A 27,059-nucleotide genomic window follows, 5' to 3' on the forward strand; every position below is an offset into this window, starting at 1 on the left:
CTTAATATTTTTTTGTGTACGTTGCTATTCGAATATTGTTTTTTAATATTGCTATTTCAATATTACTTTTAGGATATTACTATCTTCATATTGTTTTGTGTATATTGCTATTCGAATATTGTTTTTCAATATTGCTATTTCAATATTACTTTTAGAATATCACTTCTTGATTATTACTATTCTAATATTATTTTGTGAACATTATTATTCGAATATTGTTTCTTAATATTGCTGTTTCGATATTATTTTTAGAATATTACTATCTTAATATTATATTGTGTACATTGCTATTCGAATATTATTTTTTAATATTACTATTTAAATATTATTTTTAAAATACTATTCTTTGAATACTACTATTCAATATTGCCATTACACGCCTGTTAGAAATTTATTCCGATCAAAATTTCAAAAGTAAAAACTTCTAATAGACCTACAAACTTAATTTATAATCCACATCAGACTCTTCAGATATCACAAGTATCCACATACTTAATCAATACCCAAAGTATTTGCCTAGTTAATATTCGAATTAAATTCGCTGTATATTAGAATCACAAAAGTGCCCGAGAAAACGTAAACAAAAATTCTGCTCCTTAAAAATGCACATACCTCGATTAACATCTAACAGTAAAAACAATCATATAAAATACAGTGGCTAATGACCAGAGGTCGACGCGACATTTGAAGGAAAGTAAAAAGAACTGCTCGATCATGCAGACACGCAATAATTCGTGTAATTCCGGTCGTAATGACAGCTTGTCGCGTGCGTAATAACGAGGGAATCGATCACCATGGTTGGATTTGTTCGTGTAGAACCATAAGCAAAATTGCAGTTGGCGAGAAATCCACGATGAACCACGCCTTTTTATTGACGGACGTTCCGAACCGACGGTTTTCCACAATATTTTCAGAGGTGCAACGCGATGAAACCCATTTGGTCCATTATTAAGAGACACTCCGCCAATACGCCCCCATCATTTTTCATACGCGAAGAATGGGAAGGGCTTGACGGTCGGTTAACCGTCGCTTCCGGCTCGACGGTGTCGCATAGGCGCTTCCGCTTCCTGCGGTCGGTTCGCTGTGCTTGGTCGAAAGTATTTTAAAATAAAATCGTGTTCAACGAGGTGCTTATAATATTTCACTGCGAGAACCGCACACGGGATTTTAACCATGGAATAAATAATAAATATTGTATTGGTTTTTATTCGTAAATAACTTTCGGCGCAGGTTACAAATAATCATGCTTTCGAGAAAACTTCTGCAAGTAGCAATTTTTCTAAACGATGGTCATTACTAGACCGCGGATCTTTATGCAAAATAAAATCTTGGCGAACGTGTCTACAAAAATTGAACCTAAATTGGAATTTATTTTATTTTGCAAATATTGTAACACGAACCTTACTTTCAATCTTTTTTATATTGTTGTATATTGTTTGCATTTTGTAGGTTCTTGCATATTCAAGTTTCCTATAAATGCATAAAGATCCGCAGTCTAATTATTATATATAAATAATGTTTATGAACATTATTATATTCTTCAAATGTATGTCTTCAATTCATCAAAATCAATCTTGCCGACATAAATGATACAAAATTTGAAGTTGAACATATTTTGCCCTGAAGAAATAGGAGAAACTACAAGTAAAGATTACGCATTCACAGCGACAATATTTAATATTGATATGCAAGAGGTATTGGCAGAAATCTCCTTCGACTTCCACCTTTACATAGCCAGGCTCCTTTGTATTTTTCCTCTCCTTTCAGTAATATTTTCATTAAATCAACACCAATTTTTCAAAATCAATTTTAACGACATAAATGATACAAAATATGAAGTTGAACATATTTTATATCTCAGAAATAGCACATTGATTTTCTATCTGATGCTTCAACAAGTCTCCACTTTGTATGATTAATCCGTCCTAATCAAGATACACACGAGCTGTATTGAGCTAAACAGTCGAGGATTCTCGGTGATCTTCCATGCATCTGAACGTTGTATGCGCTCGCAAATAGAACTAGCTGCTGAACAATGCAACAAAACGTCTAAGTTTAAACGCGTCTTGTCCCGACCAACATTGAAAGCGTGTCGAGAATCCCGCAGATAGCAACTTGTCATGGTTCACCAGGTTCCTCTGGAGGACGTAGGCCTAGGTAAACGCAAGGCAGCGCGATCCAGCGACCTTTCTAACAGCTCGACTTTGTCGATACCGTTCGCTTAAGATTCCTCAACTTTACTGCACAAGAGGTTTAGTAGCTTTTGAGACTTTTCATACAGGAAGAGAATGAAAATAGTGAAACTGGCGAAACAGGTTCATTTATTATTATTGGACTGCAAATTTTCATACAAATTCATATTTTTATATATACAAATGAGGAACAAGAACGTAAATTAAAGTACGTTTGTCCTCCAAATGTTGTAGAATATATTTTGTTATTGATATTTTATACATATTTGAATTTAAGCACATCTCATACATTTTTTCATGTTTCCAGTTGCAATGAATGCATAAACTTCTACTGTGCAATAACTTCTTCTGTGTGTTATTATAAAAAGTGAATGTTCTGTTTCTTTTTTTGTTGGTATTGTTGGTAAAATTACCGAAGACACGCATAAACTAATTTGAGATTTTTGTTTAGAGACTATGGTTCATCGAAGAATGATAATTTCTGTTTTCTATTTATATTATACCTTATTTTACGTTGAAATAAATGAATTTAATTAAATATCTTACTAAATCATATGCATTTCCTCGGTTTACACAGTTTCCCATACAAAAAGCCATGATTTCGATTTATGCTAATATTTAGACTGGGTATCTTTATGCAAAATAAAATCTTCGCGAACGTGTCTACAAAAATTGAACCTAAATAGGAATTTATTTTATCCTGCCAATATTATCATATGAACTTTATTTTTAATCTTTTTTATATTCTTGCATATTGCTTGCAATTTTGTACGTTCTTGCACATTCAAATTTCCTAGAAATACATAAAGGTCCGCAATCTACTAACATTTGAGGAACCGATCTTATAAATAAAGGAATAGATGTGCGTAGATCCTTGACAGTCCCAAGCACGCTATAATTCTTTCGTTACATTTTTTCCAAAGACTTCGTAGGGAAACGTATCACGTAAGTTCACAGTTAGCAGTCGCTGTAGAATTCTTCCGTGGCTCGACGTACGTTGTACGAATGCTTGCGTTAGTTTAGCGCGATTGCTATTCCGGCGAGCGACGTTAACGATGTCGAAAGATCGAAATCTGGATCGAGATTAGCTGCGGAGCGGTTACAAGTTACAAGATTTCATCGGCGTGATTGCGATTACTCGTTACCGCGGCCGTATTCCAATCGAATCGCGGACAACCGGATGGGTAACTAACGATCGCTAATGACCGTTTCGCGCGGCCATTAAGGAAAATTCGCAGCGGGGCTTAATATCGGGCGCCGCTTCATTTCATAGGTAATCATCTTAATTTTCCGCTTCCCGAACCCGGAAACGAAGGGAGCACCGCGCTCTGCTCTGTAATCCGTTTCCTCGTTCCCTCGACTCCCATGAGGGAGAATCGCTGGGCTTGTTTCTACCCCTTGTCTTGCAATTAACGCTGGCATCCCTCCTCCCCTGATCGCGGATAGCAACGAACGTTTCGATTCGCTGTAGCTACGCGCATAGTTTTCATCATTAAGATATCTAATGGACAGCCGCCGAGTACAGTGAGTGTGACAAGTATATTCGTGTACCAAACAATTTCAGACTTAACTTCGTGAAACTTTAATACGTTAAGTAATTTTATATAAATATTGAATTTGTGTACGTACTCGAGTATCTCTGGAATAGATGCAATGTTTAAAAGTGGTATTTGTGGAATTAATATATTTATATAATATGCATTTAGTTATACATATTATATATTTTTCTCTTGTTAATTGTTCATATTATTTATATAATTAACAGGGAAAAAGGAAGCCTGTTCAACAAACTGTTTATGGAATGGATTAAAATCATCAGTATGTTTGGAAACGTTGTAAGTAGTATTTGAACTTTTGTAATACTCGAAATTATCGTTGAAAACAAAAATATACATGTCGAATTAAGTAACCTCCTCCTTTTCGAAGTCAGTTAAAAAATGGGACGAAGACGTTTTAATTATAATCAGACTTTGATCGAATGTCGATTTTCTTTTTCCATGTTAATTGTGTAAATTAAACAAATACTACTTGTTTGCATTGTATATATTCTAGACATAATCGATGACACTCACATTCATTGTTTATAAAATGTTTGTTAATATACTCGAATTTTTAGCAAATTATGAAAATATGAAATTCTTTCTGTTATTCGCAATGCCTGGTCAGTTTCAAAGGAAAAGAACGCGTACATGACAAACTCGCTACACATTTATCAGGAATAATTTAACCGCTTCAAGGATTCTGGAATATACGAGTACGTTAATTTTTAAGTTACTTTACATACTATGGCATGGAGATGACTACTAGAATAGTTATTCATAATATTCGATTTTCCATTGAAATATAACGATAACATTGGTACAAGATTGATAGATATTGCGGATCAATTGCATAATTATGGATTATACTCATTTATAAAATACTGAGGATTTTAATAAAATAAATTATATTCATAATGAAATGAAATTAAGCATATGAAGCATGAATCAATAATAAATTAAATACAATTTTAATATTTCATTAACCAATATCAATAATATGCATATTAAATGACTCAAGCATAGAATTAATATACAAAATTTCATCTGTTTCACCATGATTATGCTCAAGGCGAAATAACTGTAAATACTGTCCCAATTATTTACATAGGTATGGAGGAGCAAAGAAAATAAAATACAATATGATTTATCATTCCATTAATAATATTCGAGCAATAATATTCCAATCCCAAATTTAAAAATTTTTATTTTAAGTTTCAAGCGTTTCACAGTAATTGCTTCCCATGGTCAATTAACTGTACGTATCAACGCAATGATTCCTACATTTATAGCGGATCAAAAAACACGAAACACAATGCGATTAATCATTCCATCAACGATATTCGATTAGTAATATTCGTCCAATAGCGTTCGAACGCTCAGCTATCCGAATACCTACGAAACATTCAAATACCAAATTATTCACATGGCCCCAGCCCCATTTCAATCTCAATTTCACGTACACGCATGGCAGAGCTAGCTCGACGCGCTAGGTACGTGCAGAAATTTCCGAAGCCAGTTTACGGCCCGAGAATTACGCGTGCCCGTCACATATATTCCACAGTTTATCAATGCGGAACAGTAAACTCGTATAATCCAGGATCGCCTTGTTCGGCGTAGAGGTATCCATAGAAGATTACAAGCGCGGTGTCACGAGAGCGAGGCGCGTCTTCGATATTGATTTTTACGGAATCGCAGCGTGCCGCGGCATTAACGGCATTATAAACCGATCCGTTCGTGTGCGTTGCGTACGATTATATCCCACGGCACGCGGCTATTGTGCCGCTATTAATCACAGCCGTGCGCACAAAAGGGATCCTCCATCCTCCGCAATCCCGTTCTCGATACCTATTCTTCGCGTCGCCGCGAAAAGAGCCGCGAACAAAAACTAACCCGGTCTCTCTCTTCCCGGAGATTTCCTCATGCACGCCTACGATTCCACTTTCCATCGTCTTCTTCTATCTCATACCTAAGAACGTTCCTCTACTTCACCCTTTCTACCTTCTCCTTTTCTATTCGTTTTATTTATCACTTAAGGGGTAACAGATACTTGAGTGGTTGAACAAAAAATTGGACCGTTTATTTTGAAAGTGGTGTAAGTCCATTTGCAGCCCGTAAGAATACATCAGTTTAGTAAAATACGCCTAAAACAAATTTATATAATCAAATTTCACATTGATAAAACAGTAGAAACACAGCCAGTCTTCATATAATTTGCCTAAATTTTTTAATTAACAGATATGTTAACTTTTAATTTTCTCGAAACAAGAGAAAATGAACTCACACCACTTTCAAAATAAACGGTCCAATTATTCGCGAATGTTTTTTTCTGTATTCGGTTGATATATGTACAGGGTGGGCCAAGTAAGTGTGACAAGACACAATTTCGTTATCAGTGCATTTAGAGGAACATGTTAAAGGGGTGAATTTTATAAGTGCAATCGCATCCGAGAGTTGCATTCTTTTGTAGAAGATTGTTATAATATATAGATTGTTTAATCATTTACGACTTTACCCGAATACTTTTTTACGTAGAATGGCGAAAGGATTCGATCTATATAATCAACAATATGCATTTCCATTTTTAAAAAGTAACGCAGTTATCGAATATACACGTGGCCATATTTTATATTGAAATTAATAACTTCGTTATTTTTAGTCGGATCAACTTAGCATTTTCTGGAAATATTTTTGAAATGTTGTAATTCATAAAGATAGCCATTTTTTTTATATATCTAATCACTAGACTACGGATCTTTATGCATTTATAGGAAATTTGAACGTGCAAGGAATTACAAAATGCAAACAACATGCAAGAATATAAAAAAGAGTGAAAGTAACGATTTGCAGAATAAAATGAATTCCTATTTAGGTTCAATTTTTCACGTTCGCGAAGATTTTATTTTGCATAAAGATCCGCAGTCTACTAATCACCCCTCACAGTATTGCTAGTTTCATACAAAAAAAATACAAGTGAAAGTTATTTTTGTATTATTCAATACATGTTCAATAATCGCCAGTAAATAAATGTTCCTTGAAGTCGATTGTTTTCGATAAAAAATTGTTGAATATAGCTATGATTTTTTCGGGTTCAAGGTGACTTCCCCTCTGAGTTTTATGTTGCAATGCATCTTCCACATTCATCGGACGTAATAGATAATTCATATATGCAACTATGTATTTACATAGGAATTTGCTGCGCCTTATATGGCGCTCGCACTGTTGAAAGTGTTCAATGACAATCACAAATCTCACTGAAAGACATTCCTACATCCCTACATCCCTCTTTAGTTAACAAATGAGCTATAGAAGGCACATCAGCTGTTCTGTAATCAGAATATTTTAATAGAAAATAGGCACACGACGCTTCATAAATTCATAGAGGACAATTTTTAAAAGAAATCGTTTTCTTAAGACATTTGGTAATAAATTACTATTATTTTAATTAATAATTGAATTAGGTGGTGAATGGCGAGAAATACTTTGAAAGACGGAAAAAGTTTCTCCATGCGTCACAGGTTTGCACTTTGAGTTAGAATAAAGATATTAAAATTAAAAAAATAGATGTTTTTTTAAGAATTTAGAATAAAACCTCTCAACGAAAGACTCTGCATATAAGAAGTAAAATCGAAGCAAAGTAATGAAGCCCATTAAATACTCAAAAACGCCAAAGTTATATACTTTAATAATTAACAGGTATGTTAACAAGTTACCAAGAACGTGTATAGTAAGGCAGTCGTGGTATTCTAACCGTTACGAAACTCAGATTGGAAGACAGACGCGATATTTTATGGAGTCTCCACCACGAACAATGAAGGTATCCTAACGACGCATCTGCGTTAATCGTTGGCCTATAGAAGAATATTAAGAAGAGGCACCTGGTGCCCACGCAGACGTCTACGCGCCTGATGTCATCGCATAACGGGTGTATCCGCTCTTCTCTAGGCCTCTCTTCTTCCCTGCTCGGTCTTCCTGCCTCCGGGAACTGTTATTAAGTCGATCGGCTCGGTCAACAACAGTTATCGGCCTATCGAGACACTCCTTCGCGGTTCTCTCGGCTACCGGCGCTTGCTTTCCTCTCGTCGTGGTTGCTTTTTACAGAATACGCTGACGCGCGATTTTATAGATCTTCCCGTCACGGTGAGCGATTAATAAACGTCGATGCAGTCCGATCCGAGGAGATCTCGATGGAGCTCTAAACCTGGGTCCACTCTGTACAGCATAACGCGTGGTATCGAATCGATGTAGTTTTAAATTCGATCGTTCGACTGCTATTTCCTTCCCTTAAAACAACAGCAACAGGATTAAACCACTACAAGATCTCAGCGAAATGATCTTTTAAGTTTTTAATTTTTATTTTTGGAACGAAACGTCGTATGGGCTCAGAGAAATGTTTATATTCGTTAAATCAATTTCTAAAAAATATCAGCTCATAGGTGATAATGAAACGAAACTTTTTTAAATTTACAGTTTATTCATAGGATGCTTAGTTTCGAAAATAAAAAATGAATAGTTACACATTCGTTGCGAAAATTGAATTTCAGGCAAAAGGTCTTCTTTTCATTTTTTTATCTCTGAAACTAAACGTCGTATGAATAAACTGTAAATACAGAAAAGTTTCGTTTTGTTATTCTCTATAAGGTGATGCTTTTGTTTAATTCGATTGTTCGACTGTTGTTGTATTTTCTTTAAAACAGCAGCAACAGGGTCATACCACTACAAGATCTCAGGAAAAAGGTATTTTAAGTTTTTAATTTTAATTTTTTAAACTAAACGTCGAATAAATAAACTATAAATATAAAAAAGTTCCGTCTTATCATTCCCTATAAGCTGATACTTTCTTTAGAATTCACACTTGTACGGCTCTCAGAATTTCCAGCAAAAATCGTCCCGCGGTCAAAAGATTAATGGACTTACCCCTTTGCGCTCGGGTGTCGCCTTTTGGGCGACATATGTAATTTAAAAGTGATTTTGTGAACGTACAATTTCAAATTCACTTACATCAGGACACAACTAATTATTAATTGAAATAATAATACATCGAGTCATGAACGTTCGTAGATGTTTTTCTTCGAAGTAGAGTTTTTGGTTTCACAGAAATTTATTATAAAAATGAACTGAATATGATTCTGTAGAAAAATGCCTCGAGCACAAAGGGTTAATATTGAATAGAGAAACGAATAGAATTTAAATAGAAAACAGCAAGAGGGGTAATTCTTCTCATTGAGACTAGTTTGGTGTAGAAGTTAATAGCGAACCTTGATTTCGTTTCCTTCCCCGTCCGCAATCGTGGTCAAGATTTGCTCTCCCGCGACGCGTAGTCTTGACGAGAGCGAGCGTCGTTTAGCGCCTGGTTTCGAAATAGCAAATGAGAATGCCTCGAGTTTGTATTTTATTCGACGCGCGAAAAAAACGCGCGCCGGAGACACGTTTCGACGTAGGTAGGTCGAGGCGAGCAATAACAGTCATCGTACTTCGGCGACACTCCTTAGCGTTTCTCAATCCGGATGCATCATGGATGATGAGGGGCGTTTCGTCGTAATTCTCTTCTCGTTGCCTTCGAGTCGCTTTTTCTTGCGCCTTTCACGTTCTCTCTTACCTTACCTAAAGGTAGTATCTAAAATAATATTGTAGTACTCTGTAATCGAAGAATCAAAATCGACTATAGAATTTATTCATTTTGGTAAATAATTAACCATTGTCAATCAATTTTTTCTTCATTTAAAACTGCTTGGATTATCTTTGAGTAACATTTTATCGAAAATTGCTTGCAAAATATCGGGAATACACCAACTTATCGTGGATGGCGAAGGGTCTTCCGTGATTCTCTTCTCGTTGCCTTCGCGTCGCTTTTTCCTCCGCAATCCCCCTTTCCTCGCCCCCTCCTCAAAGATGGATTATTATTGTTCCCTAGGCAGGCGTGTGTTGGTCCAGTTCGTGAATGCTGTTCGACGTTATTCTCGTCTTCTCCGAGAGCCATTATTTAATGCTTTTCCCCGTTCCTTTTTCCCGCGAGTAATTACAAACAGTCGAATCAACAATCGAGTTCTCTTTGGGGCCCTCCTCGCCTCCCCGCCATTGGAGCGTAATTGTTCCCGCCAGCCTTGTTTTATATTCGAAATAGATTAACCCATTGCCAACCGACATTTTCGATGCACGAATATTAGAGAAATGCAAGGAGCACAACTTCCATCTAATAATTACTTTATTCAGTGCATAAATTGTATAATATATTAATTTCATGAATTATTGTCCACGTATCACGGAAATCAATTTTTGAGTGTGAACCGTCCAGGTTTATTGCATAGAAATTATCTATATACTCTGCTACTAAAATTATTTGTTATTCACGTAGTACTAGTTTGTATAGTATAAACATAATTAAAGATTGTATCAAACCGAAAATATGTGTATACCCACTTTTTAGAGGGTACAAAATATGAAAATATCATTGTACTAAGAAACGATATTACGAGTTCATTAAAAGTGGATTCAATTCTTTTATCAAAATCGAAAGATGCATTGAAAATGCTATTACAAATTTTCAACAAATTCGTGTTGACTCGCTTAAGTCGAATTTGACGATTTCGGCTGACGTTTGCGGTGTAAACGCAGTTATTTCCGTTCGCAGTGGTCGTGTACAGGCCGTGAGATGAAACAAACGCTACGAAAAAGCTCCCGGGGCAAACATTGCGCGATTTTCCGTCTGTCGTATCGACGAATGGCAAAACGCGGGTAGGCGCGCGATGCGGAGGAAACAAAAAGAACAGCGAACGAATGAGTGATTAATGGTCGATTTTGCTTCTCTATCGCGTGTCCTTTTGTTCCTGTATTTCGCGAAACGGCAGGCGTGCCGGTGGCAGTGATGAACGACGCGACGGAATTACTCTTCGCTTTTACAATATTCGAGCCCTCATAGGCCATCTCTCCGACTCGGGTGGACCGTGGAATTAAATGCTGATAAATCGGGGATACTCCTCGGGAACTGGATTCTGCCAAATATGCTACCTGTCGCCGAGAACTATGCATCCTAGGCTATCTGGTCGCTTAAAGTTTCGAGTGTATTTCTTGAAGGAAATGTACGGGACCTCTCGAAAACAGATCGACACTTCGAGCTCTATAACTTCGGCAATTTCATGAATTTTTATTTGAGATTTTGTACAATTTTGTACAATTGTTTTTCAAGGATTGTATTATACATAGATAGCACTATAAGGTTCTGTAAAAACAAATCAATTTTTTGGCTCGAAAGAAAGCAATTTAAAATAGGTTTAGGACGTCATTTTTCTAGATGTATGAATTTTCTTCTCAAGAAAGGAATACGTATAATTTATCGAAACATTGAAAACACTATATACATATGTTCAAATAAATATTGTTTCTTTTTGGTATTTCCTCAGAAAATATCAACTGTCACTCATGCGTGGTCACCATGAAAAGTTGTTGTTTGTGTACATTCTGAAGGCCACAGTTTTCATCTGAAACCAATAGACTCTCAAATTTACTTTAGTGGCATGTCTTTCTTCTATATGAATCCGACATACCCTCTAAAAAATTGCAAATTGCATTTTTAGAGGTGTTTAAACAAAAGAACGTGATTTCTTGTCACTTCTTCGTAACTTCTTTTGTAATAAAAAAATACTTTAAACGATGATATTATTTCAAATTTAGATTCATGTAGAGTCTAATTACATAAAGAAACCATCAATTTTGAGGAAGATTGGTTTAGAGGTTTTTGAGCTAGTATATACATAGACTCAAAGAAAAGTCGAGAAAAACGCGTTTGGAAAAGGAAACACAAAAATCAGAAAGTTGAAGGCAGTAATGAATTGATTTAAACTACTTGCTGGTTAATCAATGATTCCAGAACCATATAGCAATCCTTTTTCTTCTTCATATCCTTCGTTTTGAGCTTCCAACTCTTCTTTTCGGTCTCTTTGAGCCTAAATCTGTTTCTTATAAAGCTTACCTAGGACGAGCCGAACAAAGGAGCATACTTATGAATTTTTTGAGGACAAACGAAAAATATTCTAGTAGTATGTTTTAGAATATTTGCAAGAACGTTTCTTAGTACATGTGTCGCAATTTTTATACTCAAAAATAGCATGATCAACAAAGTTGCGACGTTGTCATTTTTTATATGAGTATTCTGAGGTGACTACTTTACCTCAGAGCTGGGTTATTCGAAATTCAAAGTACAAGTATTTTTTAATAGGCTCAGAATATTGGGACTCTTCCCATTTTCCTTCGTTGGACCTAGAATCCCAAACGAGACGTAATAATAAAAAAAAGTTTGATCGTTGCATTAGCAACGGATTGTATCATCCGATCCCGGATCATGTTACTGTCCATTTATCGTACAGAAACTTGTGCATTTCAGGAGACTGTTGAATTGTACATATAGTATAATGTAGTACATATGAAGTACATATTATACATATAGTACCTATATCTTCATAATCAGAGGGAGGAGGAATAAAATCAATTTATCGATACAGTTAGTACTTCATCAGGATATTAGTATCCATCAAGTGCGTTAAAGGGGTCGTTAATATGTACATATATTTATGAGAATAGACAGGGTTCCCTATAATTAATATACATATAATCGTAACACTTTCGGTAAGATCGTCGGATTTTCTTCGATTGGAAAAGTATGTTTCTCGTGAAGTGGATACTGACGTTTCAATTTAATGTCTGCTTAACAAACAAACAAAAAATGCGTTCTATTTTAGAAAATCCTACGATCATATCGATTTAAAAAGAAATAATGTATACACTGCACCAAGGTATGAGGGGTTTAACCATCCAGGTATACGTAACCCACTAACCTACATACGTTACTCTTCGGGAACTTAGCTCGAAATAAAATATTGCGAGCAATCAATCATCTGACAAATTAAGTTCATGGTCCAAAAAATCTGACCGTCAGCACAGGATACATTGCCAGCGTGAAAATGATTTTTCTGGCCTTCGTGGGTGGAATTACTAAGCGTACTCTTTTAACAGGGGACGTGTACTATTTTTAAAGTGATAAAATAACTCACTCCCAGGTTTCTCTTCGAAGCCAGAGGTAACCTTTTTAGAATTATAAAGTAAAGATATTGAATTGTATTGGATATTGGATTCTAAAAATGATTCCACTTCGTTTTACAATTATTTGATGAGGAATAAAAATGAGTTCAGTTAAAGTTTCGTATTTATATTTATATCTATATTAAAGCTTCGAGTCACTCGTTTATTCGTACATTTAGTTAACTCTACAAAATAAAAAGTGCAAAAATGTCTCGAAGCTCATTGTTTCCGACGTCGTTTTTGTTGTACAATTTATCATTACAAGTCTAGACTTGGTTAAGGGAGGTAATTGTCTTGGCAAGTGATAATAAAAATAAAACAATACTGTAACATCCAATTCTAAACAAATTTGTTAAAGATGTTTTGTTCAAGTTGAATTATTAAATTATGAAGTGCCTTCACAGCTTTTTATATCTAGAATTGTATATCATATTTTATAACCAGAATCGCTTTTGAATTAAATTTTCTCTCCTACTTCTGTTTCCGAGATCTTTTGTTTTACCATACTATATTTATATGTTTCAAGCATTACTTCTTTTTCGTCTAACCGAATTCTTTTTTTGTAATATTGTTAGCGATACGTAAACGATTTTCTTTGAATCTCACGTAGCAATGCTTTATATTCACAACTTCTATCGAAGACAAAAAGATAATGGTGAAGATAATTTCTAATCACAAATTTGAGAAAATAAAATCGATCACAGTAACGGGTAACTCTGCAAATGCAAGTATTAAAATGTTTTCTCAAATCCTAGCTGCACGTAATACTTAACGTGGTTCTACACCAGCACTTTAAATCAAAATGAACTCATCTTCCCTTGAAAAGTATTGTATATATCCTTTTCTTACGATACAGAACGACAAATTTGTCGACGATTAAATTTGAATGGTTAAATTGATTCGCGGACCTCGAACGCTTACGTAACGTCGCAAAATCGTCGTTCTTCAGCAGCTGGGGCGATTATTAAGGTCGACCGTTCGGCATCGGAGGCCGAACGGTAGGTCGTGTAATAAGCGTCCAATTAGATTCACTCGTTCATAAAACCCGAGATGCTCGTTTCAGTCTGAACGGGCCACAAGTACGCGCCGTCGGAGAATCGTCTTTGTTCGAGAAACAATGAACCGAGCGTAATGGGCAGGAAAGACGCCAGCAGGAACCCCGCAGGATACTCGATGCCTGGACGCTGGTTCCGTTACTTCAGAATTGCAACTGGATCGATTTGGGAAAAGCATGAATTTCACTGACAACCGAAATTAACCTTTTACGGATTTAATCAGTCGAGGGATACTTGGTATATACGTACGTGTGCGTTTAGTTCCTGCGTTCTTTTATATATACCATCGCGTGGAAATAGTCGTTAGAAGCATAGAAAAATATTTACAATTTAATTTTCCAGCTACATAATACAACATCGTAACAATATTAGCAGGTTTTTTTGTAAAATGTTTAGGTTCACGATTAACTTCTAGACAATCTAGTCTCGGTGAGAGCAATTAACCATTTCGATCCTGCTGTTTTCTATTTAAATTCTATTCGTTTCCCTTATAAAAATTAGGCGAATTAACCTTTTGACCATGGGACAATTTTTATTGGAAATTCTGAGAGGCGTACAAGTGTGAATTCTAAAAAAAGTATCAGTTTATAGGAAATGATAAGACGGAACTTTTTTATATTTACAGTTTATTCATACGACGTTTAGTTTAAAAAATAAAATTAAAAAATTAAAATACCTTAAAGAAAAACAAAATAACAGTCGAATAATCGAATTTAAAAAAAATAGCACCTTATAGAGAATGACAAAACGAAACTTTTCTGTATTTATAGTTTATTCAAACGACGTTTAGTTTCAGTGATAAAAAAATGAAAAGAAGAGCTTTTTCCCGAAATTCAATTTTTGCAACGAATGTGTAACTATTCATTTTTTATTTTCGAAACTAAGCGTCCTTCCAAAAAATTGTAAATATAAAAAAGTTTTGTCTCATCATCACCTATGAGCTGATATTTTTTAGTGGGTATATATAAATATATTAACTTGAATTTTTGTTTATTTCTAACACAGTATGTTGTCGTTCAAACTGTTCATATTTTAAACTACGAAATACTTCAATTTTATATTTTCAAAGTGTCAAATATTCAATTTGAAGAAGCACTCTGCTTTGGTAATATACCATTTAGTTGCATAAAATTAACTATTACACGGCCTTCAAGCCTTCAAGCATTGGAAACCTTTAAGGAATCGTACACTTTTACAAATTCCACGCCACCATAAATTTATTCTCTAATAAAGTTTGCCTGGGCTTACTATGTCCCCTCAGAAGAGACATCCGAGTGCAAAGGATTAACTCTCATATCTGTAGGGACCTGCTACCCCTTCTATAGCTCAAGATTGCTAAACCGGTACTTTAGCTACAATTAAACATAGCTACAACCCCTGAGGGCAACAAAAATCACTCGCAAAGAGACTTTTTGGTAACTATTAATATAAACCTCTCCACAACTCTTATTCTAATATTCATTTTTCAACCAAATGCCATTGCCATTTCAATCCATGATCTCAAATAGTCTAAGATAAACGTCTTTAAATTTCACATTCCCACAGACTCCTTCCGCTAAGGCAGTCCACAAGAACTAATAAAACAGAATGCAAAAACCCACCCCCTAGGGATCCATGGACACCGTACGAAAAAATCTAAAGCCAAAAGAAACGAAACAAGTTACTCTTCAACTAACGCTGACTCCTCGACCGAATCCTCGCCAAGAGACTGTTCAGAGATTCCGAGAATAATTCACGCACCTATTCGTTTAACAGTTCCAGCTCGAATACAAGGAAACGTAGCCAAGGAAACGTGGCCCTAAATCAAACGAAAGGAACTGCGAGACCGAAGACTATAGACGAGAACGTCTTCGAGAAGAAATCCTCGAAGACCTCTCGATCATGTTTCAGCCGTGACGAGGGACGCGCGCGGGTTGACAAGCGTCCGACACTTTATGGGGTATAATTTTCACATGGCAAACTGACGGTGTCCAGTCACTAGCGGCTCCGCGTTCGTGGTGCAGGGTGAACGTGTACGGTTGTCCATAAAATGACACCATTTATCATCGTCCTACGGTCAGAAGGCGCAACGCAGCGGGGCCGGCTGCGTTTATTCTCATGTAGATCCCTGTCGACGTAGGTGGTCGGACTCGCGAGGGTTCATTCAACCCGGTTTTCAACCAGGCCACTTCTGCAGACGCAACCAGGGGGTTGCTAAATCATTCCCCTATTCGCCAGACACTTCTTTCTCTCTTCGTGTTTCGCGCTCGCTTCGAGAGCCGAAACGGGGGTGAATGGCGGCGGGGGTGGGTCGGCGAACGTGAGAGCCGCGGAGGAAGGCATTACGACGCTTTTCTTGGATTTCACTTAGCCAGGTCTGGCGTGGCTTGCTCTTTTTACAACGAATTCCTTCGCTCGAATGTCACGCGTCCATAGAGAAAAACAGAGAACCCACCCTGCGAAAAAAACACCAGGCCTTTCAAGTAATTTTCGTCACCCCTCTTCCTGCGACAAAAGAATATCATCCCTTCGGGTTTCGAGTAGCGTTGCTGCATACATAGATAAAAGTTCTCTTTGGGGCGGTAAATGGTCTACTTTCGTGACAGTAATCGATCGACGTACTGTTTGATTATTCATAATGTTTGCCATAACGTAAACGCCGATTTATTGCACCTGTTTCAGAAAGAGATGAACGACGTGGATTCTGATATACAGTCAGTGTAAGAAGTATTCGTACAGCAAGCAATTTAAAATAAAATTAATAAGAAAAGAAATTCATAAGAGGGTAACATTAAAAATAATAAACTTTAATTTGCGCAAATTCTACTCTAAAAATATGTAGGAATGTTGGTTAATTATTTCTTCCCCTAAAATTTATTAATGAAATAAAGATATGAAGATTCGTGTAAGCTCAAGTACCGTTACAATAAATCACATGCTTTATAAGTTATATTATTTAACACGACGTGATTCCTATTTGCACATACTGTAAAGAAATGGCTCCGAGTGCAAAGAATTTACATTGTTTGAAACATCTGGTAACCAATATATTGTGTATGGTACTTCAGGGTACTTCTTGTTAGCACGACCTTGTCTTGGGCGCAACTATCATTCTAGGACTCTGACTTTGGAACATTTCAGTCGAATTACAGTAAATCTTCTCGAGTCGCGGTACGATCAGGACCTGGGTCCTGCAACTGAAAAGCCAGTGAGACGAAACTCGATACCTCTTATCTCCCCTCCAAGTCAGCAGTTTCAGGAATTTGTGGGAAAAACGTTCTCGCAGTAGAAATGGCTTCAACTCGACGAGATTTACCGTATCGGTACAAACGTTCTTTAAGAAGACTACGTGCGGCAACTGCGTGAAATAGAAACTACTGCCTTTCTTTTAGCAAGATATTTTATCAATTAAAAGCGTAAGCATCGGATATCGTGAGCCCTTTCGTGAATAGGCACAGAAATTAAATTTAAATGAAAGTATATCTTATCTTCTAAACGGTGTAACGTGTATTTAATTTTTGTATATTTTATAAACTTATAAATTTGCGCACATCAGCATACATATTACCATATTTCTTATTGCCATAAGTGCATAAAGTAACACCTGGGAGAAACAACTTGAAACTTTGCAAAGTTCATAACTTTTGTTTTCGAAATTCCAAACTTAGAAATCGTTAATGAAATAAGACGGGATATAAAAACTCCAAAGCTATAGACATAATCGATAAAAAGCAATTTAAAAAAAAAAAACATTCTTTTTAATTCCATTTATTTATCTAATAAAAGACAATGCACAATCCTTTATAACTCTAGTTTAAATAGATATATCTATTTGTTATTTTAGTACATTACAGTACTAACCTTCTAAATTCTTAACCTATTTGTAACTGCAATGCATCTTCGTACTTTAGCAGCCATCAAATTTTGCTTATTGTTATTCTTCTACCATTATTGTAATTATCAAGCATGTTTGTAATGTATTAGAATGATAACAATAAGGAAAAGAGACTAGATCGAGAACATAGAAGGTTGGTAATTCAACATACAATATCAAAATTACGTTCAAATATTTCTACTTAAACTACAGTCATAAATGATTAAATATAAAAGCATAAAATCAATGTCTACACCTTATACGTACACTAATGGCATTTCAATCCAATAATAGCATTGTACTAAATTTAGCACAACTCACAGTCATCAAACGAACAAAAATATGAACAAATAATATCAAATTCGAAATAATTCAAAGTTTTTGCAGAACAAATATTACATCGTACCTCAATCATCCCTTTCGCGACTCGGGCTCGCTTCGAGGATCAAAATGGGGTTGGACGGCAAGGGAATGAACGCGGGATCCACGAAGGAAGGCATTACGACGTTTTTCTCGTACTTTATTTAGCCAGGTCTCGCGTGTTTGCTCTTTTTACAGCGAATTTCTTCGCTCGAATGCCAAGCGCGACAGGAGTCCGCACGAAAAAACACCAGCCTTTCAAATAATTTTCGTTAGCCTTGATCCCGCAAGACGAAGGAATGTCATCTCCTCTTCAGGTCTCGTCAACCCCACCGTGTGGTGTTTTTAATTAAGGAAGACAAACAGACGCGTCAGGATTAATTACTCCCGGTTCTAATAAGCGGAAGCTACTTTGGACGTAAAACGGTATGCTTGAGTCGGTGACGAGCACGTTTTCGAGCACGACACTTTGGCGGAATTCCTTGCTCCGTCGTTTCATCAGGAGTATGTTAATTTGCGCGGCAGACAAACGCGGGACGACGCCATGATGGAAAGCTCCGCTAACCCTTATGTCGATGACCGAATACCTGGGTACGCGTTTCGACTTTCCTACGCTTTGAAGGTTCCCGTTCGATTATATTAGACGTAGAAATTAATCCTGCGTCTTACAAAATTAAATTTACCACTTATTTATAAAGAAACACCAAGGAAAATTTTAATCTTCCCTCGGTCACACATTCCAAAAGAGCACATGTTTCGAATTTTAGTGCTTGCACTAAAAACTTTAAACTTTAAAACTTTAAACTTTAAAACTTTATTTAAAATGATGTTACTGTATACCTACTTTTGAGTATACCTATTGTATTCCCTTTTTGTATTTTTCATCTCGCGACACCCCGTAACACGGAGGAAACATTGATAACAAAAAAATCCAGCGGAGGAATAGAAATAAAATTTTGATCACTAGCGATACTTTCATTCTGGTATTTCCAATAATGGCCGGGGAACTAATACGACGTTGTCCTATCGTTGCCTGCGGTGTTTCCGTTTGTCGTTTTCACTCCACGTGGTTGTTCTCGCGATTCTTTTATCTCGCGGACAGAGAGACGGCTGCTGAATGAAGGAAGGGAAAAAATGCTTTTCAGTTTAATGAATGTCGCCTCGCATTAAAAACGGCCGCGTCACGAGGAGCGTGTCACGTCTGGTATGTCGCATTCAGGTATCGTCGAGAGCCGCTCTGAAAGCGCCGCGTATAAAAATAAGCAATCCGTGCCCGAACAAACGGATTCGCCAGGTCTAATTTTCCGTGGCATTTTCGCGAAACTTCTGTAATCGAACGCTCCTGTCGAAAACTTTCAAACCTTCCTGATATGGTATTTACGGGAGGAACACAGGACGCTGAAAACGAGGCATTTCTTTATGAATTTTTTAAGAAAATAGATTGTCGTGTAACATAGACCTCTAATGTCTATAACACCTTAAATAAATAAATAAAGAAAGAAAGAAAGAATACTAATCGTGACATCTATTATGTGTATCGTAAACTTAACGACTCGAGGTCTTGTGTGGTTCATCCGTGTTCTGACCTCCGAGTTATACTCTCATAAAATAAACATAGTAAGCAGTTACGTGTTGTGAGTTAGTACATATATTACAAACTAAACTAAAATCTCTAAATAACAATCCAACACTTAATGTAGGAGCGTCAGTAGTTGAGATTTTATCAATAGTTGACAATATCAATTGAGATCTTAAATAAGTAAAATATAGCAGTAGTTCTATATAGCAGTGGTTCTACCAACACTAGTGACTATAAGGTAACTAAAAGGCGATGTTATCTGTTGTATAAATTAATAACCATCATTGTTTTTAATATCCTAGTATCCTATATATTTTAACCCTTTGCACTCGAGGCCTTTTTTTCTGATATCTATCAGCAACTCAAGATGTTCCTTAGTATTCTATCTGCCATAAATTCGAAGCTATTTAGATTTGAGAATAAGGTTACCTTTACCTCGCCGACAATCATTTTATCGACTCTTCGAGCTCCAAAGAAATTAAACCTAAAGAAACATTAGGTATTTTAGATTTGCTGCGTGAAATCTAATGGTGACTGAGAGTCACCTCTCGAGTGCAAAGGGTTAAACAGATCTTTATGAATCTTGCAGGGTCTTTTACTGGATATTTGGGGATAACGAATGATTTTTTTCAATACAAAATTGTGCGTGGAAACTTTAATATCTTAAAATCTATTACTATTGTCTAATGGCTTAAATCGATTCAGTCTGCGGAATATAATATAAGATTAGTATGGTTCTTTGCTTCGGTGGCTGAGAGTACGACCGCAAAGGGTTAAAGATGTATCGACCAATGGAAATGAAAATTGGAGCCCCCGAAAGAAGACACGAGGAACTCGTGCTAGCAACGACTGTGAAATCCCTTCGAAGTGATTCCATCTATCTTCTGTGTGTACATACTTTCACGGACCGTAGCAAAAGATCTCTGAAAAAGAGTTTCAGGTTTGCTGGACGTGGTCAAGTCCTTTCACGATCCTTTCTTCAATTTCTTCGTCGTCTCTCTTCCCACGACAGCCACGCTAACTCCGGCAAGAAACGCAGTTAAACTTTCCTAACTATTCGTGTCGTATAGACTCACCCGTCTCGACAGCTTCCCACGAAATCAGGAAACCCTTTTAGTAGCTGTTAGTCCATTAACTCGATCGACTTTCATTGTCGACGTTTCCTTGAAAAATCATGCTCGACTCGCATTGTCGGGGAATTATCGGAGAGAGCACGAAGCATTCTTGAAAAGGGTCAGGAATTAAAGGAACCTTCGAAAGAGGTAAGCCTTCGTTTAGCACAAGTAATGTTTTATTTACGTTTCGTCTCTGAATTTGAGTCATCTTCAGAATTGATTTATACAGTTTTTGAAATTAATAAAAAGTAGAGAAGGTGAAAAGCTAAAGACAGTTTAATAAGAGGTGTTGATAGTTAATAGAAACGATATTTCTTGAAAAATAATTGATCAGACATCAAAATTAATAACGAAAAAAACAAAAGCAGAGGCGAAACTTTATTTTCATATCTGATGTTTGATTTAATTTTGCACGCTTTTTATCTAATCATCCAACTCATATAAAGGTAGCGTTTATATTGTTATGAATATCATGGATCGATTTCATTGAGTCATTACAATTTATGTTAATTACAAAATATGACTAGTGGTAGATGCACTGCTACAAGAATGAGCGAAAATATCTGCAAAATCGAGAACGATATAAAAAGAGACTTACATTCAAAATTTAGTAATTCTTTTATATTCTGTAATAATAAAATCAAATTTTGAGTAAGGAAATATTGATTCTGCTTCTTCGATAATTGTTTCTTCGAAGTAAATTTACGAATCGAACTCTTTTTCGATATTTTTTTACGCTTTCACAGATACTCGTGAAAGTACAAAAACACACAAATTTTGTAATGGGATATTTCCACTCTTGGCTTCTATCAATGTCGAAACACATTTGCTAACCTATATATCTGCAAACCTTCGAATGGTTTGAATTTTCGAGTTACCATGGACCTGTCCATTATCAAAACAGGATACATTTACGTCAGCGTCACTTCAACTACATGTCTGCAAAGTTACAAATGTTTTGAATTTTCGAGTTGTCGCACTTCTCCCGCGATTATTTCTGCAATTTCGTAAATGATCTATTCTCGAAATTCCGTCGACAGCCAATGCCAGGCGAGTGTTTTCATACTTCATTGGTTCGCGAAACTTGTCGACACGCTTTGAAGTTAAGTGAGCAAACTTTCCGGCTTTTCTGCCGTTACATAGTGTATATAAACGTTTTAAATAGCTCCTTAATGGATCCCATCAATAGCTCACTAATACAGGTCAGTTCAGTGATCGGAAGCTTCAGGCTTTCACGTGAGCTCGAATTAGAATCTTATTCATTTTAGGTCCATCTAAATCATTCGTTGCAATATTTTTACACCATACCTTGCCACGATTATTATTAGACTGCGGATGTTTATACATTTATGGCAAGTAAAAATACGGGGAAATGAGGGCGTATAAACTGCGTGTATTTATGCAAATTCATGTTCTTTTGGATCGAAATAAATAATTGAGATATAAATGAAAGTATACCTTCTAAACAGTGCAATATAAATTTCGTAGTTGATATTTTATATATTTTGCGAATATGCAGACATTTTTATACATTTGCCATACAGTGGGTGTAGAAAGTATTCGTACACTGATCAATTTCCAAAAAAAAACTATGTAAAATTGTAATTTATTAACTTACTTTTGATAAACAATGACATTCTACATATTCTCGGAAATCTCTAGAATAGATAGATTAAAAAAAAAGAATAGCTATTTATGTAAGTTGCGAAATTAACAAGAAAAAAACAATTAATCGATAGAAATATTGAAGCAATAAGTATTCGTACGACTGTTTAATTTAAAAACAAAAAAAAAAGAAATTTACATTAATACTTCCTTCGTGGGATTTCCTTTTGATTTTATAATTATTGCAACTCTTCTAAGCACTAAATTAACTAAATTCCTCTATTAGAGCCATTTTTAAAAGTACTTTACTGGAAATTTGATGTTTTCTAATTCGTACGAAGTAATAAACTAATGTGTTTACGTTACAAACTCTACTCTAAATGGTTCGTCATAGGAACCGTACAAATACTTATTGCTTCTATATTTTTACCCACTTTTCGCATTTTTTTGTTAATTTCACAAATCATATTAACTACTAAATGTTGTTTGGACTGTATCTATTTTAGAAATTTCTGAAAATATGTAAAATATCATTGATTATAAAAAAAGGAATTAGGAAAACTACAATTTCACACAAAAGTTTTTTAGGAAATTGATCGGTGTACGAATACATTCTACACTTACTGTAAATGCACGAACATTCGCAGTCTATTGATAATCAAAAGCACAGATAAAAGACGCTATTAGGTGGACGCCGAAATCGAAAGAGCTATGAATAGATTCCCATTGGACAAAGTGTTAATTTAGTAAAACCAGGTTACGAAAATAACTAAAATAAAAGCGGTTACCTTGACAACCGTTTTTTTCATCGTTCGAGAATGACCATCCTCCATTCTAACCCGAGTCATCATCCTGCTTCGATCGCGGTTGCTTAGTGATTCTTTCACAAGCCGGTGACCAAAGAGCGGGAATCTCGAGCATCCTTGTACGAGCCAATGATTAGTCCCTCGATTATCGGATAACCAACGAGTCAGGTTTAACACCAGTGCGTAACGTTGGTAGCGCACCGATTGGACATCGATGTCGGATATAATTATCGCGGAAGGCGCGGTTCTGCGTTGGCACGGCCATTAAGCCAACAAAGATTGATGGCTTAACAACGACGGCCCGCCGTTTGCGAACGGCACACGTAATTTGCAAAATAGCCGCTAATGCGTCAGGACCTGGGCGTGCTGGACAGTAGCTAAATTCAATTCACTCTTTTTAGGTCTACGAATGATTTTTTTCTATGAAGAATTGCACGTGGAAAGTATCACATATGATCATGTTCGTAGTCCTGTGAGGATTGTAGAGCCTTTAATTTTTATCTTGAACAAAGAAATTAAAGATTTTCTTGTTGATTACATATGTCATGTTCATAGTCCTCTTACTGCGAGGATTGTAGAGCCTTTAATTGTTATCTTAAACAAAGAAACTAAAGATTTTCTTGTTGATTTGATTCAATACTCAACAAGAATTTTCGATGCAAAATTGTGGCTGTTTCTTCGACCATCCTGTTTCTCTATAATAGGATATTAAAATGTACAGGATAGTGGTATATTAAAAACAATGATGGTTATTAATTTATACAACAAATAAGATCGCCTTATAGTCACTAGTGTTGGTAGAACCACTGCTACATAGAACTACTGCTACATTTTACTTATTTAAGAAGATCTCAATTGATATTCTCGACTATTGATAGAATCTCAACTACTGTCCTACCTTAAGTGTTAGATTGTTATTTAGGGATTTTAGTGTAGTTTATAATATACGTACTAACTCACAATATGTAACTGCTTGTTCAGAACACGAATGAATAACACAAGACATCGAAGTCGTTAAGTTAACAACAGTCTTAAAGAAAATGACTTTCCTCTATAATATCTTAATTATCACACTTAGTTGAGATTGCTATGCCCTATATTAAGTGCGATTAGTATTACATTTAACAGCGATGGTCAAAACCCTAGGCTTCGAATAAATCTGAAGTTTGCCGATATTGTTACGTGTTGACAATTAAAATTTGTATTTTTCTTGATTTCGTCGGCAGGAATGTGTTCGAGATGGTTTACCATCCCGAATTCGTTCTAATCGAACACAAACCTAGCCTTTGACGGTAGTTTGCTAAATTCGTTATGAGAAAGAATACACATTCTCTCCATGAAATCAACGTCGTTACGCCACTTTCGCCCTGCTGGCAACGTCACGCCGCGGGTAAATCTTGTAAATATGTTTAATGTGTTTAATATGTTTCGCATTGTAAATATAATAGTATGTACGCGTTGCGTCTTGCGAAAGTAATGCGTTGATTGTTATATATACGATATAAATATTCAAGCGTCGTGGTAAAGGATAAGCACACAACGTATCATTGCTAAATTCAAATATTATTCGTTTCTCTTAAATATTTGATACGACGGTTACAGACATCGCTCGAAGGAGAGATGTACAAATACCACGAAATCGAGTTAAGCATTTCTTTCGGCATTTCTTCATTTCGAACGTTCTGGAAGCTAAGGTATAACTTGAAGCGGCCTTGTGTTTCGCACTCGCGTAACGTTGTCGCGTGGACGAATTGAGCAATTCGGCGGCGCGAGACGCGAAGGGATGGTACCATTTGTCAACACAAGATTCTCGCGCGTACCAAGTCGCCGAGCAATGTTGGTAGTTTTTATATCAACGAATCTTCCATCGCGTGCTTCTAGATCATTTGTTTTCGAACCTTCTAGAACGTTCGACAGAGTTTACGTGGTTGAGCAAAGCGCGAGCCGAGATCACTTGTCATCGTACAGTCGCGAAAGCGTGATAGTAGTCCGAGCGAATAGTTTAGAGCAGAGTTGCCGTATTAAAGTAAATTCATTTTGTGAAAAGTGAGTGATAGGCAAGGACTCTTATTCCTCGTTAAAATAATTTTTATTTTAATTTATTTAAAACATTTTAGATTTAGATTTTCTTTTTCCTTTTTGTAAATAGTAATTTCGCTTTTGATTACGTAAATTATAATTCTTTCACGTGTGTGTGCTTTTCCTCCGACCAGAGCATCATCGACGAACAGCACCCACCAGTCTCAGTATCGTAGCTGAATATCCCAGCGATAAATTCTATCATAAATCTTAGTGGTGAGTGTTATCTTTCAATACGATATTGTTATATGTACTTTTGCATAATTGTGACCACTCGGAATATCAAAAATGATATTTCATTTCCGGGTAAACCCAAATTGATGTTCATGGGTGGTACCTAACTGATTATTGTACATTTATTCCGATAGTTTTATTTATATATATAATATACTGCTATTGTAAAGTGAGAACGAGAGAACGAAAGATCGCAACTAATTAAAAGAGCAAATTTCTGTATTTCTGACATCGTTGTTCGAGTCATTTGTTTAAATTACAAGTATATCATTTCTAACTGTACCATAATCCGAAGTTCTATTCAATTAAACACGATAGCCTTCTTTCAGCAGTAAAATTATCATTGTAATTCGTATTCACCGTTTCAATCCGCTCGCATCCTTACATTTCTATCCAGATTTCACTTAGAAATTCACATACGAGACAGGGCCCGTACGGGACTGCTGCGACAAAGACCTGACCTTACCGATAAGCAAGTAAAATATATATAAATTTGTTAAATAAATTGCTGTGACGCGTGAGCTTCTTCTCTTTCTCCGCCACGCGTCACAATATGTTTGTCTCGTTTCCCCTTTTGAACATTTTTCGAAGGAGGAAACATGACAAACACATCGGCAAATTTCAGATTTATTCGAAGCCTAGGGTTTTGCCCATCTCTGACATTTAAATGGTTCCTACATTAAAGGATAAGTCCAGGTCCCCCAACAAATTGCTCTCCCTCCCCCTTGATCGATTACGGCAAGTTTGATGTTAATCAGATCACGATCTGTTCAACGGTAAAAAACGAACAACGATTGGCTGACAATTTAATAGCCGAACCGTAAACGTAATTTCCAGACGCGGAAGCGTTTTCCGAACGGATGGGTAAAACGTGAATCTTCCTCTGTTTGCAGGGAACGAAACTATGGATTATTATGGAGTACTTGGGTGGCGGCTCGGCCCTGGACTTGATGAAGGCCGGTAGCTTCGAGGAAATGCATATCGCGGTGATATTGCGCGAGGTGCTCAAAGGGTTGGATTATCTTCACAGCGAACGGAAGCTTCATCGCGATATTAAAGGTGAATTCGCTGGAAAAAGAAGAAAGCAAAGAATAATAAGCTCTTAGTGTCTCTTGAGGAGGATCATTTGTTAAGAAGAAACCATCGTGCTTTGAACCCTCCAGACGCAGTCTGCGTGTAAAGAGTGTGCAAAATGCTCGTGGTCTTTCTTTGATCGTCATTCTCTGTCTATTATTTCTGAATATTTTTTAAACTTTGTTCGTATCCGAATTTATCGTGGAAATTTTACGTTAGATGATTTTTAAATGTTTGTTTATTTAGCTGTCCAATATAGTGAGATAACAAGTGCAATATAATTACTTTAAAAGTACAAGTGGAAATAATTATTTTAACTCGCTGTATTACTCATACTTTTTCTAACACAAGTATCGCTGTTCGAAGGAGGAAATAATTTCTCAGTCACCGTTTATTATTATATAACGATTAGTAACTTGGTTAGTAACGATTACTGCCTTGACTGTTCGTAGCGCGTTAAGTTGCGAAGATATTTTGTTTATAATGACTCAACT

General features: G+C 36.2%; 1 protein-coding gene across 4 annotated transcripts in view; it reads left to right on the forward strand.

Moving 5' to 3' along the window:
- Positions 1–27,059, forward strand: part of LOC128889465 (serine/threonine-protein kinase 25) — a 240,027-nt gene that overhangs the window by 201,430 nt on the left and 11,538 nt on the right. For all 4 annotated transcript variants that reach the window (XM_054147124.1, XM_054147126.1, XM_054147125.1 and 1 more), the window contains one exon: positions 26,385–26,550. In XM_054147124.1, coding sequence (XP_054003099.1) covers positions 26,385–26,550 — 166 coding nt within the window. The remainder of the gene's footprint in view (positions 1–26,384; positions 26,551–27,059) is intronic.

Source organism: Hylaeus anthracinus, unplaced genomic scaffold, assembly GCF_026225885.1.
Source record: "Hylaeus anthracinus isolate JK02 unplaced genomic scaffold, UHH_iyHylAnth1.0_haploid 11997, whole genome shotgun sequence".
Lineage (NCBI taxonomy): Eukaryota > Metazoa > Arthropoda > Insecta > Hymenoptera > Colletidae > Hylaeus > Hylaeus anthracinus.